The sequence below is a fragment of the Lissotriton helveticus genome, chromosome 1_1, assembly GCF_964261635.1.
Source record: "Lissotriton helveticus chromosome 1_1, aLisHel1.1, whole genome shotgun sequence".
Classification (NCBI taxonomy): domain Eukaryota; kingdom Metazoa; phylum Chordata; class Amphibia; order Caudata; family Salamandridae; genus Lissotriton; species Lissotriton helveticus.
In genome coordinates this window covers 1,108,066,027-1,108,086,752 of record NC_136057.1, presented here as the reverse complement: position 1 = coordinate 1,108,086,752, position 20,726 = coordinate 1,108,066,027, and the positions used below count along the sequence as shown (strand labels likewise).

Sequence of the window (20,726 nt, the reverse complement as noted above, 5' to 3'; positions counted from 1 at the left end):
GTGCGGACCAGCACTGATTGAGTCTGTATTCGCGGTAGAAAAGCCTGTAGAGCTAATCGGATGGCCTTGAGCTCCAACAGGTTGATGTGGCACTGGCGTTGACTTGGATCCCAGTGACCACTGACTTGTAAGTCTTGGAGGACCGCTCCCCAGTCTTCTAACGAGGCGTCCGTGGTGATAACCATGGGAGACGGAGGGAGCATGAAAGACAAGCCCTTTGCTATGTGGCTCCTTACGACCCACCAGTCGCATGCTCTTCTCATTTCTGGCGTAATTGAAATCTGGTCGTCGAAAGAGCCCTCTGCTTGGTACCATTGTTTGTCGAGCTGCTCTTGTAGAGGTCTCATCCACAGCCTGCAATGCGGAATCAATGATATGCAGGATGAGATCGAACCTAGAAGGGACTTGTAGAGTCGGACTGACATAGACTTCCTCTTGAGCAATCGGCGAGCCGAGAGCATTAATTTGTCTTGACGATCGACTGAAAGGTGAGCCGTGCAACTTTTTGTGTCCAGAACGGCACTCAGAAACTTTGCTGACCTTGACGGTCGGAGGACTGATTTGTTCTTGTTGAGCTGAAGGCCCAGGAAATTGAACACTTGACTGCAGGTGGCAACAGCCTTGGAAGCTTCCTGGAAAGTTGGAGCTTTGACTAGCCAGTCGTCCAGGTAAGGAAAAACCTCCAGAGATTGTTTCCTTAGAAAAGCAGCCACTGGGGCCAACACCTTCGTAAATATCCTCGGAGCAGACCTTAGGCCAAAAGGAAGTACTTTGAATTGGAAATGGCTCTTGCCTACTGTGATGCGCAAGTATTGCCTGTAAGCTGGGTGGATCGGCACATGGAAGTAGGTGTCCTCTAAATCCAGGGTCGCCATGTAATCGCCTGGATTCAAAAGACGAAGAATATCTTGAAGAGTGACCATCCTGAACGACAGTTTGATGAGATAGGCGTTGAGCTCCCGTAGATCTAATATGGGGTGCCAAGTTTCTGTCGTCTTTCGAACCAGGAAGAACCTGGAATAAAACACTTTCCCCCTCTGTGAGAGAGGTACAGGTTCTATTGCCACCTTGATAAAAAGCTGGTGGGCTTTGAGACGTAAAAGTCCCAGATGTTTCGATTGACAGGCGCCTGGAGCTCTGGATGGAGGTAGATGTTGAAACTCCAACGTATGGCCACTCTTGATGATATTTAAGACCCAATGGTCTGATGTTATAAGTTTCCAGCTGTCGAGACAAAGAGATATCCTGCCCCCCACTGATGTTATCGGAGGAGGAGGAACAGTAGTAAGAGCTGCGAGGCCGCTATTGCCTCTTGGAGTTGTCACGCCCTTGTCGATTATGGAGGCCTCTCTGCGATTGACGAGAGTAAGACGCCGACTGGCCCTGACGTTGATTAGAATATTGAGGCTTGTAAGACTGGGAGGAATATCTTTGTTGGTTGCCACCTCTGTAAAAGGAGAAGCCGCTCCCTCTCGCTCCTCTAAAAGGAACTTTATGGTAGTTCAACGAACCCAAAGACTTAGCCGTGTCCGTTTCTTTTTTAATGCTTTGAAGGGCCTCATCCACATGCTTCCCGAAAAGCATCTCTCCGTCGAATGGTAAGTCCAAGATTTTGTTCTGGACCTCCTGGCGAAACCAGGTCGCCCGCAACCAGCCCTGACGCCGCAGCACAGCTGATCCAGCCAGCGCACGAAAGGCGGTGGATGCGATGTCCATAGCGCAATCTATCACTTCCGATGAAGACCTCTCTCCTTCCACCAAAACCTTTTTGGCCTCATCCCTTGTAGATTCCGGGAGCTGTTCCACAAACGGGGACAGGTCGCACCACATCTGGCGATCATACCTGCCAAGAATGGCAAGGGCATTAGCATCACGGACAAGGAGACTGGCCATAGAGGAGAATCTTTTACCCACATTGTCCAATCGCCGTCCCTCTTTATCCGGAGGTGTAGTCCGGGGTGTGGAAGAATTCTTTGATTTGCTCTGCGCTGCTTGCGAGATTACAGAATCCGGTTTTGGTTGACCTACAAGACAAGCTGGACTGCCATCTGGCGCCTTGTATTTCTTCTCAAGCCTGGGAAGAACAGGAATGACTGTCGCCGGGTTTTGCATAATTTTAACTCCCTGCGACCATACATGTTCGATGATAGGAATAGATCGGACCGACTTCTTAAATGGTTCTTTAAATCATATAGGAAGCAGTCTGACTGCACAGGTGTTATTGGCAGACCAGATCTGACAGCTGCCCTCTCCATGAGGTTGTGGAATCACCCAATGTCAGCAGGCGGAGAAGTAGCAGTATCCTGCCCCGCCACATCTGGATCGTGCGCACCACCATCATCATAGTCTAGAGCTGGATCATGTGCAGGGTCCTCTTGGACACCATCATCAGAAGAGACTTCATCCACTACGTTGTGGACTCCCTCTATGGGTTCCGCCTGCACAGCCCGAGGAACCAGCGTCGTCACTATGATTGCTGGAGCCGGAGGTCTAACTAGTGAAGGAGGGCGCTCCTGCTGCGGAACAGGTGGGGTGGGAAACCTGCTCCTGTAATTCTGCAACAAGAGGTGGTGATGGACAGAGTGTCTGAATTAAGCAGAATACTCTCACCCAGTCAAGAGATCAGGGCTAGATCCAACACCGTTTTTTAGCTCACTGCACCATCCCAGTTCAGAACCTGGCTGTATGCAAATTAGTCTGTTCCTGTCCCAGTGCATGATGGGAACATGGCAAACCAAACTACCAAGCCAATTCTTACACTGGGAAGGAAACAAGCTTCCGGGGACCGGTTTCTGGCATTTCAGCCGTCGTCGGCCCGGCTTGCTTGAATCCTGATGGTGCAATGAGCAAGGGACTCACATCTGAGTATACCCTTCCACGCTTAGGGTGGAAAAAATATTTAACAACAAGAGGTGGTGATGGACAGAGTTTCTGAATTAAGCAGAATACTCTCACCCAGTCAAGAGATCAGGGCTAGATCCAACACCGTTTTTTAGCTCACTGCACCATCCCAGTTCAGAACCTGGCTGTATGCAAATTAGTCTGTTCCTGTCCCAGTGCATGATGGGAACAGGGCAAACCAAACTACCAAGCCAATTCTTACACTGGGAAGGAAACAAGCTTCCGGGGACCGGTTTCTGGCATTTCAGCCGTCGCACAGCTAGCACAGGCCCTGAACAAAGCCTTCTTTTCCTTGTCCGACATAATAATTTCCTGAAGTAAAGTTGAAGAAGAATTGAAGTTGAAGAAAGAAAACTGAGCAGAGCTCAGTGGAGACTCCCTAGCAAAACGTGCGGTAGAAAATCTGAGGCTCTCTCAGGAAGGTTCTATGTGGTGAGGCTGTTCTGTTTGGTTGTTGGGAAAAGTTTGGGCTCTTTAACACAAAGAGGGTGATATGTTACAAAATGAGATGAGGCCTAGGGCTGGTTTCTCTTTTATTTCTATGGTTATGATATTTTTTATTTACCGAGGCTCCCATTCCGACGACGGGGAATGATACAAAGCATGGGAATCTATGAAAGTTCCAATACTGGGGTAACAAATATGTCACTTTCCTTATTACATCATTGTTCCCAGACCCATCAATCACACCCAGAATCATCAACACAGGGGTAATCTGGACCTGCCCACCAATGATTGATCCAATGAAGTTCCCAATGTCATGAATCAATTAAACTAATTTGAGGCATGAGAAGAACATAGGAACAGTTTCAGCCTGCTCCGATCCACATCTGTTAAACTTGTCACCAAACCTACCACCTCATCTAGCCACCTTAGCCGGGATATGGTATAGATTAAATATTTCTGAAAGTGTTGGCTTCTCAGACGAGCCGTTAACAGCACTTTGTTACCTACATTCAGGGACTCTTGAAGATAAGGCCCCTGTATACCAAATTTAGCTTCCCATTTAGTATTTTGCGCTTCCAAGTCATCAGGTTGGCATTGTATCAGCAAGTTATAAACTGAGTCAACTCTATGGCTCCGCATTACTGTCTCGACTAAGGTTTTTTTTACAAATGAGCTGGATTCCTGTAATATCTTAAAGAGAAAATCTCAAAGTTGGAGAAATAAAAAAAGAAATAAACACACACCCTTCATCAATCCAAAAGCCTCCTGCCATTCCATGAAGGAGTGGAGTTGGCCATTACAGTACAGATCACCCACCACCTTGACTCCTTTTGTGCCCATCTGTCTATAGTTGGATCTTGAAATACTGATGGGAGAATTGATGAAGCAGTCACAGGTGTGTAAAACTTAATCCTGATAATGCCTGTTCTGCGCTTCATCTGTCAAACCTTTTATGCTGTGCTTAAAATCTTGAATTTGGTTCCCTTATAATAACTGGATTCCATACTCTTTAGGAAACAGCCCCTGGCTTTGGTTCCCAACATTAACTCAGAGGTCGAGCAACTCCAGGGGAACCCACTCCGACTCAAAGCACAAAGATCCTGTTGGAGTCGAAAGGGTGACTTACCGTTGGATTTTTTCTTGCGTTTTCTTCTCTTACCACCGGACTAATGTGTTAAGGACGATTTAGAATGTGTCCTGGAATTACTACTTGGTTTCTGGTCCATGGCATAGGCCACGAAAAGTTATACCTCTGCCTCTTCGATGGCCTTCGGCTGCATGCTCCGACAAGATGCGCATGACCAGGAGCTATTAGTCTGAACTAAGACACCAAAGGCACATCGAGTGTGGGTTAGTGAGATACATCTGTCCCGCACAGTCCTTACAGCGCTTAAAGCCCAAATGCGTAGGAGGAGACAAGTACTGCACAAAAATGTTTTTCGGTGAGGGAAACTCAAAACCTTCTGAAAGCTCCTGACCGGTGTCAAAGGCACAGAAAAAAGCCAACAGACGTCACTGGGGTGGGCACTGAGCGACTTCAGTGATGCTGTCATATACCACATCTGGGGGTCAGGGTCGATATAAAGCTAGTGCCCTCTACCGGCGACGTGAGATCTTTAAGATTTCAGGGTCTAATCTGGGATTATTCTACAAGTGAGAAATCTGAAGGTAGAAGTACCCATCACTTCGTAATGCAGTGATAAAATGTAAAACCTGATGATTTATTTAAACTATCTTCAGATCTTGTCAAACTTTAGTAAGGTAAAGAACATTAGCCTACAGAAGGACTACATACTCAATACAAACACTATTCTTTAGACCTTACTATTAAGGAAACCGCGTTACAAAAGGGCTTAATCTGAACAACAAAGGCATTGTATGCGGATCTATAAAAATACACATTTTTAAAATCCTTTCAGAAATAGGACTTACCCAGGTAAGGTTTCCAATGTACAGTGCAATTCGCTTTCCTGTATAGGTGTACACAACGTTTGGTGAAGACCCTTTACCTACATCATCCCCAGACTGTGGCAGGGAATCCATGTATTCCCGATCCTCTGGAGCATCGCCATTGTTAGCAGGGGAGATAACATCTTCATACAAATCTAGTTGATCGTGTCCAGCATACTCTGCTTCCTACAAAAAAGGTATCTTAAATTACTAATGCAATTAGTAATTGCAAGTGGACATACGCATCACTGGTTTCGAATATCCAAGTCACATTAATTGGGACAATCTCCCATTAACCACCTTGCAGAATTACACTAATATGTCCCACCAACCTACAGCCACTTAAAAAAGGAAAAAGGGTTAACCCACAAGAATTTAGGCATTACAATGATTTAAACAGGACAAATGGCTGCCAGAGAGGATCCATTTTTAATCAAGAACACCACTTAATTAATCGGATGTGCTTGGTAAATTATCAGTTTTATACTTTTAGCTAATCTATAAAGGCAATGACACTATAGGAAAAAAGAAGAGATGAGGGAAAAATGTAACGCACAAACATTGATTTTGCAAAGATAGCAACATCTGTTCATGCATATAAAATGAACATTGTTTTTAGTAAATTTTTATACAATCCAGTTATATTTGCAAACAGGTATGATACTTATTTTGACTTGTGCATTGTACAGAACTGTGTGTTTCTAGGGTACAAACGTCATAGCTAAATGGGGAATATATTGGAGAGGCAATAAAATGGAAGAAGAAAGAAGTGGAAGTGTGGGGTCATTGCCTTGTCTCAGAGAGTGAATATGTTTAAGTAGACCAAACTGGAGAAAAAGTAGTAAACACGCCTGAATCACACAAAAAGAAGTAAAGACGCCTGAATCACACAAAATGAAGTAAACACACCTGAATGCATGTCACACTTTAAGAGCATGTGTGTGAGCAGTTTGAATAATCCTGCATACATTATTGAATAAGAGACCTGAAGATATAGTCTGACACGCACTACAAAACCATAATTTGTCACCCTCCACTTCGGCATGCGAGAAACATATGGGTTTGACTGATAACACGGTGCACATGACCAATAGGGATCTAGAGTGCACCGCTGCGCATTTCCTTCGTCCTGGCCCCCGGCTGCACGCCGCCTGCACTGGTGATCCTGATCCCTGCGTCGCGGATCTGCCCACTGCCCGTTCTTCAGTTCCTGATCTTCGACTCGTGGCCCCCCCCGAGGCTCCCGGGACCTTCATGAGCAGACAGTACCAGAAGACGATGCACACAACGATGATTCCCACGATGACTGAGGCGAATTGCCAATGACACCAGCGCATTTGCTGCATGGGATTTTGACAAGGTATTGTTTCTGCTCCGTCCTTATCTTAGTTTTTACCATTTGCCCCTCTAAGATCTACTGCCCAAAATGGCTGGGGTCATAAAACTGAAGCAATAAATCGTCTCCATTACTACCAGACCCTCACAAGGCTAAACTACAACCCTGCCTGGCATTGGGATCTCCAAAACAGACATAGGACTCCCCACTCAGCAAACTAAAAACTGGACTTCCTCGATCTGCCCCGGATTAGAAAGTGAAACTGATCTACACCCTTGATCTCAAATCATAATAACAAACAGAGGTCTACAATACTTATCTCCTTCTCTCCACCTTGGCGACCCTCTTAGTCTAGTCATTCCTCTTTACTTAACCTTGCCTAAGGAATCGGCCATTCTAGACTAGCCACAATCTCTACTCCTTCTTGCCCACTTTTTAGCTCCACCACCCACACCTTACTCGTACTTACCATAGCTCTGTAGCTACACCTCCCCACACAACCTCCTTCACCTACCTACACCTCCACTCCCAACATGGAATCCACTGGCAAGCACACATATAAAATTAACTACCCCCCCGAGCTCTCCAAAAAAAAGCCAAACGTTTTAAACACAACTTCCTGAAGTCCCACCCTGAAATCCCCTTTGTAGACACCTACTTCTCACTAAACAATGGAGCCAAGAGCACCGATATCATCTTGTACACTATACGTAGAGCACGATGGAGAAAAGCTTTCCTCACCTTACTCACTATCTCCGCCACCAGGAAATCCGCCCATGGCTTAACACTCTCCACCACACCATCCCAACTCTTCCCAGCTAGAGCAACTATCACTATCTACAATAACGGCATTATCCTAATTTAATCCACAGACACGAACCTTGACCTATTCGACAACTTGTTCCCCACTTTCAAAGAATATATCTCCAACTCTCAAACTCCAATCCATCTGGCCTCCAATCCGAACTCCCTTGACTCCACAGCGTCTCTTACCACTAACACACACCTCCTCCCTCCCCCCAGTACTCTACTCTATCACCCATCCGCTACAGTTACCTCACACCCCTCAATCCCAGGCGTAGTCCACTCCTCTTCTTACATCCTCCCCACCCCCACCGACCCTCAACATAACCCTCCCCTCCCACTTCCAACTAGTCTCTCAGAACACCCCACCTCCCTTAACTGCATCCCACCTCCCTTAACTGCACTCCCCCTCCCCTTAACTGCACTCCCCTCCCCACAACAGGACCATCTCCCATCCCATCTCCCCCCCATTCATAGTCCCCACTACCTCACCTGCACCCCCGCCACCCTTAGCCTACACTCATCCCTCATCTTCTCCCCCCCCACTCTCAGTCCCCACTACCTCACCTGCACCCCGCAATCCCCAGCCTACACTCATCCCCCAACTTTCCTACCCCTCATACCACCAACACCCTCACCTTTACCACTAACCTCCTCCCTAATTCTACCACACCCCTCCCCCAACCTCCCTTCCAAACAACTACCCACTCACTAATACCACCAACCCCTGCACTAACACCACCACACACCCCCCTCCCACCCCAGTAAACTAGACACTTACTCTCCTTCAGTGCCCATCCCCAACACCTTTCCCAATCCCACGCTGGACTTGATTATGTCCACCCTCCTCCAAGTCAAAGAAGATCTCCACACCCTCAAAGAACTACTCTTCACACTCCCCAGACACCCCCTACCCACCACCACTTCCCCACCTAACAAACCCACCACCCGTCCTACTCACCCTCCCAGACAAAACTCCCCACTCTGGACCTCTATCCCCGCTCGCAATCCCACCAACCGCCCTGACGCACCATCAATCCACTATCGTACCACGACATACGCATCCTGCTCCGTTCTTATGACCCAGTTCCCCAAAACGACATAGCCACCACACACCTTTCCATCCCCACGATTCACTCTAACCCCCTTAGGCACCCCACACAAAACAATAGAGGCTCCGTCCCTAATAACCTAAAAAAAGTCCCCCTCACTCTAGAACTCTCTACCACCCTTTGCACCCCCAGGCTCAAGTGCACACTACTCAACTGCAGATCTGCCCCTAGACACTCCTCCGACATCGCTGATCTCATCAAAACACTGGACCTTGACCTAATCATCCTGACTGAAACCTGGTTAACTGAATCTTCTACACCTATCATGGACATTCTAGTTCCCCCCCAACTACCACATCATTAGACTTGACAGGTCCGGCAAGACAGGCGGTGGAATCGCATGTATTTATAGGAGCAACCTCTCAGTTACTAGAGTCACCTCCCCCTCTCTTACCTCCTGTGAATACATTTGCCTCAATGTCACCAGCGAGGGCAAACCTGTATGCTCCCTACACGTAATCTACCACCCACCTGGGGACAACCTCATTTTCACCCAACAACTCATGGACACAATCTCAACCAATTCCGGACGGCAAAACACGCAGATTTTCCTTGGTGATTTCAATCTCCATTGGAACGATCACAATGACGCGGTGGTAAATAGTCTCAAAAATTTCCTCAACGCTCTTGACCTCACCCAAATATGCAACAGCCAGACCCACGACAAAGGCTCTATCCTCGACCTTATCATCTCCAAAGAGGACTCTACCCAACTTGAGTCAATCCTACCCTGTGACTGGTCAGACCACCACATTATCACATTCTTCATCAATGAAAAAGTTAAATTTAACCCGGTTCAATCAACCAAATCCAAGGTCTGGAAAAGGGACCTGAAGAAACTCAACCCAAACTCTTTACCTTCCCACAGCTGCAATCTCCTCCTTCCCCCTAAAGGCGCCTCTGACGTTCAATCTTTGACCGACCACTACCTCAACTCTATGACTTCAATAATCAATGAGGCCGCCCCCTTGCAACTGAAAAGAGTCTCCACTAAGAATTCTAACCCGTGGTACGATGGTAGACTCAACGAAGACAGACGGGCCATGCGAATGTCAGAGCGCACCTGGAGATCAGCCCCTTCGGCACTGCACCTTAAAACTCTGAAGGAAAAGAGAAACGCCTACTTTAGGAAAATCAAGCGCTCAAAATCAGACTTCTTCAGCCTCCAGCTCGACCAAGCAAAAAAACGGCCAAGAAAACTATTTGAACTAATCAAAGCACAATCCAAGGAACAACCCCAACAATCACATAGCACAATGGGCGATTTACCATCCTGTGAAGACTTCTGTGCTTTCTTTAATCTAAAGACTGATAACATAAGGAGCGATCTCCTCAATGACGTAAGCCTTTATTCCAGCCTCCACAGCATAACACCCACTGAACCTAAAAACAATGCTGCATGGTCGTCCTTTGACACCTACTCAGAAGAAACAATTGACAAACTGCTCGGCACCTTGAAACCCTCTAATCACCTCACAGACCCCCTTCCTGCTAACGGTGTAAAAGACTTTAACCCATTGCTCCTCCCACTCTGGACCAAAATTATTAACAGTTCACTTCAACAAGGACTCATCCCCGACTCACTAAAAGTAGGACAAGTCACGCCCACTCAAGAAACCAACAGCCGACCCTACTGACCTAAACAATTACCGTCCTATTACCAATATTCCCACCCTTGCCAAACTTATGGAAAAATGCGTACAACTCCAATTGACAAAACACATTGATCAGTTTGACCTCCTCAACCCTCATCAATCAGGCTTCAGAGCAGGGAACAGTACTGAAACTGCCATGACACACATAATAGACGACGCCCTGCAAATCCTGGATCAGGACGACACCTGCCTCCTCATCCTACTTGATCTCTCCTCAGCATTTGACACCGTCAAACACGAGAACTTGCTCGAGCTGCTAAACACCAGAATGGGTCTATTTGGTACTGTTCTCAAGTGGTTCACTTCCTTCCTGCATAACCGTTCCCAGAAATTCAAAAGCAACAACTTGATGTCCCCACCAGTGCCTGTAACATTAGGCGTCCCACAAGGATCTTCCCTATCCCCAACATTGTTCAACCTAGTCATGGAACCTCTCACCACCTTGTTACAAGCATCTAATGTTCACTTTCACCTGTACGCCGACGACACCCAACTATATCTCAAATTACAATCCCCAGAAGACCTCAAACTCCAGAACTCAACGCTCAGAAACACCCAATCATGGCTTGCCGATAACCACCTCAAACTCAATGCTCTGAAAACTGAGTTCCTTCTGATCTCACCTCCCGCGAAAATCTCCACCACTCAAACTTGGCTTAAGCACCTAACTGCACTCAATGTCCAACCTACCATCGTGGACTCAGCGAAATCGTTAGGCATAACACTGGACGCCAATCTCAACATGCAGCAGCATATCAGCAAGACAACTAAGGGAGCTAATTTCCAGATCAATACCTTGAGGAAACTTAAACCCTTCCTCCCAGCCAAGGACTTCCAAACTGCAGTACAAGCCCTAGTCATTCCTCGCATAGACTACGGAAGCGTCGCCCTCTGCGGACTCCCCCTATCTACAACTGCACCCCTCAGAGCCTCCCTGAACCCTGCTGCGAGACTCATCACTGGATCAAAAAAACACTCACATATTTCCCCTGACTTAAAATGCCTGAACTGGCTGCCTTTTGAAGCCAGAATACATCTGAAAATTGCCTGCATGACACACAGGGCTGTACACCACAACTCACCCTGCTACCTCACTCAGAAGCTGGCAATATCTGGTGGCTCAAGAACCACTAGAAGCACAAAAAAATCTTCTTCTGAAACCTCGAAGATTCCGGAAGGAAAAAACATATAAACGTTCCTTTTCAGGAATGGCACCCAGGATCTGGAATACACTCCCTCCAGAAACCAGACTTCTCTCCTCCACTGCATTTTTTAAGAAAGAAGTAAAAGCTATCCTCATGGCTAAATTTACCTGAATTTTTACTTTGGATCTATTTGAGACTCTGCACCCATTTGTACTATTTGTTTATCTGACTGTCTATTTGTTTCCATTTGGTTTATCCGATTGACTATGCTCCTTCATGTACCTACCCTATTTTGCTACTTTTTGTAAAGCGCTCTGATATCTGCAAAGATCTTGTTCACGCTGTATAAAACTTTAAAAATAAATAAATAAATAAAAATAAATGGGGCGCAGCCCTCGTGCTCTTAAGTAAGCACTGTACGAACTTTGTTTTTTTAGGTCTCGGCTAGAAGCGAGCGAAGCTCGCTCTCGCCAGAGACCTTATTGTTAACGGCTCAGCTTCCCAGGAGTACAGTCCTGGCCGCGCGCAAGGCGATTTGCGCCGGCCACGCGCGCGTGAACGCGCTGTCCTCCTCGGAAGCTGAGACGCTAGCAATACCTCCCGCTGCTTGCGCATGCACCGTGCCCCATGGAAGGTTTCGGCTTTACGCATGCGCCGTGCCCCTTACTGCAGGACCGGCCGCGGCAGACTCGGGGCTGCGGCCGTCCACTTTAAGCACTTTAGGGGTTAAGAATCTTGTTGTTTTACGCACAAGCTCAATATTAACTTGCTTCTACCGCGTTCAGCCAAAACGAATTCATAACCGTCTATAAATCAGTAACTCAGCAGCAAAAAACCTGGGAAGCCCATCCTGCGACAAACAACACGCACCAGCGCTTCACGCCGCGAGCCCGCGTGTGAGCACACGGGGGTAGCAGGTGGGCGCTACGAGCGTGGCAGGTGGGCGCTACGAGGGTAAAGCAGGAGACCTGGAAGGGTATGCACGAGCTAGAGGAGGTAAAGACATGAGAAGAATCCATGACCCCGGCGGTCAGGGGGTGCCACGCGCTTATGTTTTGTTATGCTGTGCGTTGTTCTATGTTATATTATGCGTTGCTCTGTTATATAGGTTGTGCTGCATTGTGCACTTATATGTTGTTGCGTGTTGTGTTATGTTATATATGATGTGATGTGTTTTGCTATATGTTTCGATGTGCTGTTATTATATAACTTATGCTGCGTTATGCGAGGTACTTTGGTGTGTTATGTTATGTGCTGTATTGTTATATGCCGTATTGTGTTGTATTGTATTGTATATTGTGCTGCTTTGTTATGCTACATGCGGAACAATGTTATCTTAAGGTCACCTACCTCTTCGATGCCCCAGTAAAAGCAGACTCAGCCGAAAACATCCAAAAAAGCCAAACACCCGTGTGTGGCAACGAACAAAGAAGGGCACAGTGCCCGTCGCTCGATTGGTATCCTGCCCGGGGGTCCGACGCCTGGCACACTCTCCCCAGTGGGTACAGCTTCCTTGTCCAATATAGACCTCTCTTCCCCTCCGTTCCACGGGGTGGGCGTCGACAGGTGGGCAGAGTGCGCTGCGAGACTGCTGGTGATGGGTGTCCGGGTGGCACGGCACTGGGTGGCGCCAGTCACTCCGCGAGGGTGCCTGGCTGGAACGGTGTGGGTCTGGGCGTCCGCCGGTCGGTGTCCAGGTGGCAGACTGCGCCCCGCGGAGGGCACGCCGTCTTTAAGGCGCGCTCAGGTGAGTGGTCCGTGAGTCACGGCTGGTAAACACTTCTCGGAGAGAGATGTCTGGGAGCCCCGCATACCTGCACAGGCAGGAAGGGCCTCGCAGGCTCTGCCTCCACAGCGGCGCTCACTCCCACGCCCCACCTCCTCACCACACCCTCACCGTGCAGCAGTGGGCAGGGAGCCGGGCTCCTGCGCTCCAGGAACCGAGGCAGGCATGGGCAGGACACGGCACGCCCGAGCGGGAGTGCGGTAGGAAACTGCAAGTACCACAATGCAAAGTGTTGTGAGCTGAAAAAGGCAGGGTTGCCTCACCTCTCACACCCGCCTTCGGACTGCACTGGAGGGGCAGAACACAGTCTGAGCGTACCAAGGAGGGTCCTGGGGTGGGGGGAGTGGCAGGAGTTACCAAGGATGCGCGCAGGGAGGGACCGCGGCCGCGAGTGCCAGGGAGTGACCTCGGCTTGAAGTGACAGGAATGGAACTTGGCCTTGGAGTGACAATCAGGAAACCCCGCGGGCAGTGTAGGGAGCTACCCGGAGAGTGAACGCAGGGAGGGACCCCTCTGCTGCGAGTGACAGAGAGGGTCTGAGGCGTATTGTGCCAGGGAGGGACCTCTGAGGGAGTGGCAAGGAACCTTAGGGTAGAGGGAACAGCCTTCCCAAGAGCCTCCTGCTTCTAAACCGGACAATGCCGAGCACTCAACGCCACCGGGTGGGGTACAAAGACCATGGTATTGTGGTTGGTCTCCAGACAGTGTGGGCTCCTTGGCGCAGGCGGTATTTTGGCACTGACATTCACTTGCTTCTGTGTTGCTTTTACAATTCTCCCTCGGGGTCCGTTTCCCGCACACTTCCTCCCCTTCACGACAGATTTAGAAAGCCATTGTGTCTGGGCCGCTGCAGCCTTCAGTGCAGGCCAGTACCCCAGACGTCGTCGAAAGTCTCCGCTGAGGGGCAAGGGGGCAGGTGGGGTGCCAGTGTGAGGTGTTCAACACTTTTGCGAAGAAATTCAGATTAAAATGGTCTTGGTCAGCACCTTTCACCAGCTCCTAATGCACATCCTCAATACCCCTACCAAGCGCCTGAAAGCGAATGAGTTCACAGCGAGCACTATGCACAGACCTCACAGCCATAAGTTTATTGGAAAGACAAATACACACACTGGCAAATGACATGGATGATGGCCTAAGAATAGGTTCACTGGAATTATGCGACAGGCCAGGATCAAATTATGTGGCAAGGCTGACTAAATAATGCGAGATGCAAAGGCACATTTGTGCGGTGTGATGCAGCACGTTTTGACAGTAATACAGCATTAACACTGAAATACGGCAATAAGCAATTGAAAGCCGATCACAATTGAAAAGGGCTGCCCACTGCACGCAACGTGAGACTTGTCGAATGGATCGTGGTGCTGCAACTGTTTCAATGTAATGTCTGTCAGCAGATTCATGCCATATTAATTAGTTTGGATTTCCTTTATCATGGTGTGTGGCCTATTGTAAAGCTTGATCTACTGGTTATGTCTATGCTTGTTGAAGCTAGTATTTCGTAATAATTCGTAAAAGAGTCGGAGGTTCCAAATGGTTTTCAATCACGCAGGCGTAATTCGTGTACCTTCGGATCTTTGTGGTACGGCTGGTACCTGCAATTCTCCGAATGACAGCACGTCGAGTAATTATGAGCCATTCACGGTAAAAAAAATAATCACAACTATTTATAATGAATTTACAGTGAATGCCATGGTGCATTCACTGTAAAAATGTACAGCAAATGCTCGGGAACAACAGAACGCGAGCAGCTGTTGCTTGTGCTGCTTTTGTTTTTGCACTATTTGTTAGCACAAAATGCGTCGTTGTATTAAAAATGGACGCAAGGATACCATTTGTATTAAAACATAGGTCTAAATGAAGGATTTGCATCCCGTGTAATTACGCATATTGCAATTTCGCGTCATTGCGCAAAAACAAATGCTGCGAATTGTGGCTACCAAGCATTTTTAGGTCTCGGCTAGAAGCGAGCGAAGCTCGCTCTCGCCAGAGACCTTATTGTTAACGGCTCAGCTTCCCAGGAGTACAGTCCTGGCCGCGCGCAAGGCGATTTGCGCCGGCCACGCGCGCGTGAACGCGCTGTCCTCCTCGGAAGCTGAGACGCTAGCAATACCTCCCGCTGCTTGCGCATGCGCCGTGCCCCATGGAAGGTTTCGGCTTTACGCATGCGCCGTGCCCCTTACTGCAGGACCGGCCGCGGCAGACTCGGGGCTGCGGCCGTCCACTTTAAGCACTTTAGGGGTTAAGAATCTTGTTGGCGCGGAGGGGGGTTCGATTTTACAGTGGTTGATTTGCCCTGGCCAATAGGACAGCAGTGGCGCGCTTGTTTATTTAATTACCTGGTGCAGCTCGTCACGGGGAGCCGCGCGGACCGGGAGCAGCTGCAGCGGATCGAGTCCGGTATTGTTTTCCCATTAGCGTTATGTGTTATTTTGCCCTGGCCATTAGGACAGCAGTGGTGCGCTTGTTAAATTAATTACCTGGTGCCGCTCATCATGGAGAGACGCTCAGACCGGGATCCGCTGCAGCGGATCGAGTCCGGTATCTCGGAGATGTCTGTCAGCGCGACACAGACAGGTAGAGATTAACCAGACTATCACTTCACCACCCCCTCCCCATCTCCCTGTGTTACACCATGCCTCCCCCCGGCACGTCTCTCTCTAATGCGGTGACTTCATTCATCTCTGAACTGAATCTGTTCACATTTGCAAATGAAGACGCCGTCATTTCGGTTTAATTTGAAATTACTGTGGCTAATCCGACGCCTGACACCCGACACTGTCATAGGCCCCATGATGGTCCTGCTTTCCTTCGCCTCCTCGGTACGTCAAGACTAGGCCCTGCCGCTTGTCATGAGCATGGTGCGTTTTAGGAGGGGGTGTGAAGGGGGTGTAAAGAGCGCACTTTGAGACTAGGCTCCCATGGTGGTAGGGTTCAAAGTGTCTTTCATTTCTGAGACCACCTCAGCTCTGTACCTCACAGCCTTACCCTTATAGAGATGAGGAAACGTTAAAACGGGGGTTACTGGCAGGAGGGGCGAGGTTGGTATCGTTGAGGGCCTGTCAGCAGGGCAGAGTTGCCATTCTGGCATTTAGATGTAGGCTGCATGCAAGGGGCTGCTTTCAGGGCCAGGCAAAGGCTTGAAAGTGCTGAAACATAGTTTTCAATTTAGTGCTGTAATTTGCACTGAATGAACTTTTTTTTCCTTTGGTGGTGGTGGATGAGGTAGGGCAATCCTCATGGCCCAGCCAGGATGGACGACCTGGCTTTGCTCGCTGGTGAGCTGCAGTATGGGGCTGATTCGAACATGCTTGCCAGGGCTAGGAGGTTACTAGCCCTGTCCTGCTACTCTATGGGCCTGGATTATCTCAGTGTAATGAATGACAAGTGAACCACGTCGAGGCCCTCACGATCTTTTATGGTTCGTTGTATGTCACAATATTGCAGTCAAACTATAAACCTAAAGGTACATTGTGGCCATATAATAGCCAGCCATCAGTATGGTTGATTTTTGAGTGTGATATTTTAGTACAACACCTTGTGGTTAGGTGACTACTGTTGCGGACATTTCTTTTAATATTTTTCTCATTTCTGTTCGGCCGATTTCACTCTGGCCTTAAAACAATTGCCTATCTAACCGAACACTCTGGACACCTAACATTACATGCAAGGTAGCATTCCCTAAAGCATATGCCATGCATACTCATAAAAAGTAATGTCAAACAAAACATTACACACCCATCTGATTCTGGAGAATGGCACTTTTCTGACTAAGCAACTAATCTCACCAGAAAACCCACTGGTAAATGAGTTCCCCAGTCCCCTTTCTGCGTGAAAGGGATCGTGCTATGAAAGATTGAGCAGCACCAGCAGGGTGTATGTCTTCCCTATGCGCTATTAGTATTGTAAATAACAATGCCATGTATTTATGTTTTAAAACCCGAAATATAAATCGAAGGCATTGTAATTTACAATGCCAATAGCAAAAACTCGTGTGAATGCGAGACCTATTGCATTGCAAATGCTTGTTCTATGTTTGTCTGTGTATGGATGTTTCCCTGACATCCTAGTACTAATCTATATGATGGATGTAAATGAAAGACGCTTCAATACTACGAAGCTGCATAAAAGGCATCTGAAGTTAGTTGGCCTGATCCAATTAAAAATCAGGGCTGTGAGCGAGTCTGGTACTTAACCCATCAATTTTCTTACCACAGACAAAACACTGTTTTTTCCTTCTTTTTTCCTTTACTTTTTTTCACAAGACACAATATAAGACGTATTGTGATCAAATACTCGCGAGGATACTTTGTAAGTACCTTCTACATATACCCTCACCGTGCAGGTTTTGGTATGTGTGCACCAAGTTTTCTGTTCCAGAAGAAAGCCACATAGACCCCCCGGGGCTACTTCTAGTGGCTGAAACATGTAGACCACACCCAGGATGACCTTAATGAAAATACATGGGATCAATGTAACATCCCATGTATATCCACCATTTGTGTTTAACATGGACCTGGAACCCTCTAACTCTTAAGTAAACAAGCATTGGAAATGCAATAGGTCTCGCATTAGGAAAGTTTGAGCTATTGGTCTTATAAATTATTATAACTTTCGCAAATGTGACAACTATATCATTTGTAATGCAACATGTATTGTATTTACGTGACTTAGATGAATTGATATTACAAATAACAATGGCTTTTAATTTTTTTAAATAATTAATACTTAAATAATTTATTTAATTTGTAATGTCAATAGCTTTAAGTTTTGTAAATAACTTTTGTGAAGATTATGTTTAGTGTTTTTTATTGTGTCGAAAATTCAAGAACAGAAGTGAAAAATTAACATCTTTTTGTGATTTGTAATTAAGATTGTAAGCTTGAAAACTGCTTGAAACATTGAAAGAACATATTTGAACCAGTGATGCTGTGGTGGTGATATTGATTCTACAGAATAGATAGGAACACGGTTTGCCAGAAGTGGACTATTCTGTCACAATTAACATGTTTCTCAGGAGCTGCACGCAGATAACAGCAACCAGGCTCCTTTGCATCTGAGTGTCAATTAAGGCTGCTTTCTGCCAAGGCAGGAGGCTGGTTCAGGAGGTGATTGTGATAAGATTATCAAAGCGATGCTTTGATCAGCACGAAGCTGTTCGACAAGAGCACATTTCAAAAGCGCGGGAAGTTGGAAAGGGAGTGACTGCTGTCGGCAATTTATCTGCTCGACTCTTTCCTGTGATACTCAAGGCGCAGCACAAACACTTCAGAGGTGGTGCGCGGCTGCAAGGGTCACTGCGCCATGCAGCCAGAAAGTGGGAACGCCAAGAAAATAGATGGAATGGCAATGAAGCGAATGGCAAAAGCTACGGTGTGACAGGTCACGCTGGCCTCAGAACCCCTAAAAAATAGCGTGAAGTGAATGTATAGAACACAACAAAAAGAAAGCAGGCAAAATTGTTATCAACATAGCGGCCACATGACTTACTAATTCACAGTGGACTGTTGCATTAAAGCACACAGGGATCGCAGATCAAAGTAAATCCTTTAGACAATGAAGCCATAGTAAAATGCTAAAGCCAACAAGGGAAAAAAAGATATGTGCGCCTTGGTAACATGTGTTTCATAGGGCTGTGTGCTACAGACAAATGTGGCAGACCTAAGGGGTGGACTTGTCATCTTAGTCAGTGTGCTGCAAACAATACATTGGAGATAGCCAAGCGGCTAAAGATTCTAGACAAGTAGTACTGCTAGTAGCTTGCTCTGATGTTTGGATTTACACAAGGACATGCATTAGATGGGGGCAGAAAAGGGGAAACGCTGGAGGCGCTTTACTAGTGATTAACAATAACATGAAAGACAAATGCAGCTATAAAGCTCTCTGCTTCGGAAGTTACCTGATAATTAGGGCACTAGCGCCACGTGTGACTGTATTATACGTTAAACAATCCGGTTACGGCCCGGGATGTATCGCAGGGCATTTAAACGGGCCGGTAGTAGCCGTGGAGTTAGGTTGCTGATAATGCCAAAGTTCTGCGAAGAGAAGAGATACCAAAACGCAGTGTGACTAAATGCAGGCGGCTGATGTAAAAAGCCAGCTAATAAGCAGAGCGTGATGAAGTAATTACCTACGGGGCAATATCTGCCTCCTAGCGAGCTTGCGCAGCATGGCTGATGAGTAACCGTAAAATGTTAGTTGCTGATACTGCCGTGTTTCTGTGAAAGTGAAAAACACAGAACACAGTGTAACTAAAAGCAAACGGCCAGTGTAAAAAAACGGCAAATGGGCGCTGCGTAATGGGGTAAATACCTGAGGGGCAGTGAATTCCTCCTAACAGTCTCACGCTTCGCGGCTGATGTTGCTGGCTGGTGTCAGCTCGCAAAGAAACGGAAGACCCAAAGTCTGGCTAGTTTATATAAACTACAAAATAATTGGCAGAGAACAAGGGGATGGATATTCTTAAAGGTGCAGCTGATGTCAGCTCGAAAAAAGACGGAAAACCCAAAGTGTGGCCAGTTGTTATAAGCTACAACATAATTGGTCAAGAACAAGGGGCTGGATATTCTAAAAGGTACAGCTTAAGGCTGCTAACGTTCTGGATTGATAGAACAAGGAGTGCCGGTGTATATTAATTGAGAGGTTTCTTCTAACGCTCTAAATCTCGCGCTATTAATTGATAATGAAACAGTAACAGGTTAAATAAGGAGACACGGCCGGCCGTGAAACTAAAAGCACGGCCGGCCGTGAAAGCCTTCCGTGCACGCATACAGCAACAAACCGTTTTCTTTCACCAAGGCGGTGGCAACCAAAATACGATTTAGCTCATAACTGAAGGGTGAGAAAGAGAGTGTTGGAAGTTGAAGGATTCTAAGTACCAAGGCCAAACAAGGAAGAGGGAAAGAAAGGATGGAGGCTGAAGGCACGCTGAAGGGCGAGGGAGGGAGGAGATTGAGAAATGCGAGAAACGTGTGAAGCAGGGGGCGGGGGTAGCGGATACCTTTGAAGTGAAGCTAAGCTTCACTTCAAAGGCTTGTTGGCACAGCGCACGCTGGGGGATGACTGTGGGAGGGGGGCTGGTGTCTGTGCACGCGCTTTTTATGGCAATGCACATGCGCATTGAGCGAGCTTTCACGGGCACTGCATGGAATCGCCCGATCTCGGTAAGCTCTGTTTAAGCCCCTTTATATCTCGCTCCGCTCAATGCGCATGAGCATTGATAGGTCGCGAGACCTAAAAAACTATTGTGAGGCTTCCCAGCTATTTGTAATAAACACCACGTACCATGCACAAAAAGCACAGAAAAAACAACCAGCTCCGCAGTAATTCTGGTATCCAAGCACATCGTGGAAGCTTTCCGCAACCAGGGTTGGAACACAATGATGAAGCATGTCACCTACTAGGTAGGTGAGTGAGGGCTCTTTTAAAACACCCTGCGGGTTCCTATGTCCCTATAATGAACATCTAAAAGGAAAAAGACAGGTGCCACCGTAACGGTAATAGATGGCTTATCCGTTCTATATTTGTCTTGTAGCAATCTGGAAAATCTACACTCCCAAAAGCACCTGCTGCACTACACTGTGGGCTTTT

The 20,726-nt window shown here is 47.3% G+C and overlaps 1 protein-coding gene across 6 annotated transcripts in view; it reads right to left on the bottom strand.

Annotated features, from left to right (window-relative positions):
• Window positions 1-20,726, bottom strand: part of CPSF6 (cleavage and polyadenylation specific factor 6) — a 435,319-nt gene that overhangs the window by 351,810 nt on the left and 62,783 nt on the right. For all 6 annotated transcript variants that reach the window (XM_078678617.1, XM_078678596.1, XM_078678608.1 and 3 more), the window contains exon 2: window positions 5,281-5,484. In XM_078678617.1, coding sequence (XP_078534743.1) covers window positions 5,281-5,484 — 204 coding nt within the window. The remainder of the gene's footprint in view (window positions 1-5,280; window positions 5,485-20,726) is intronic.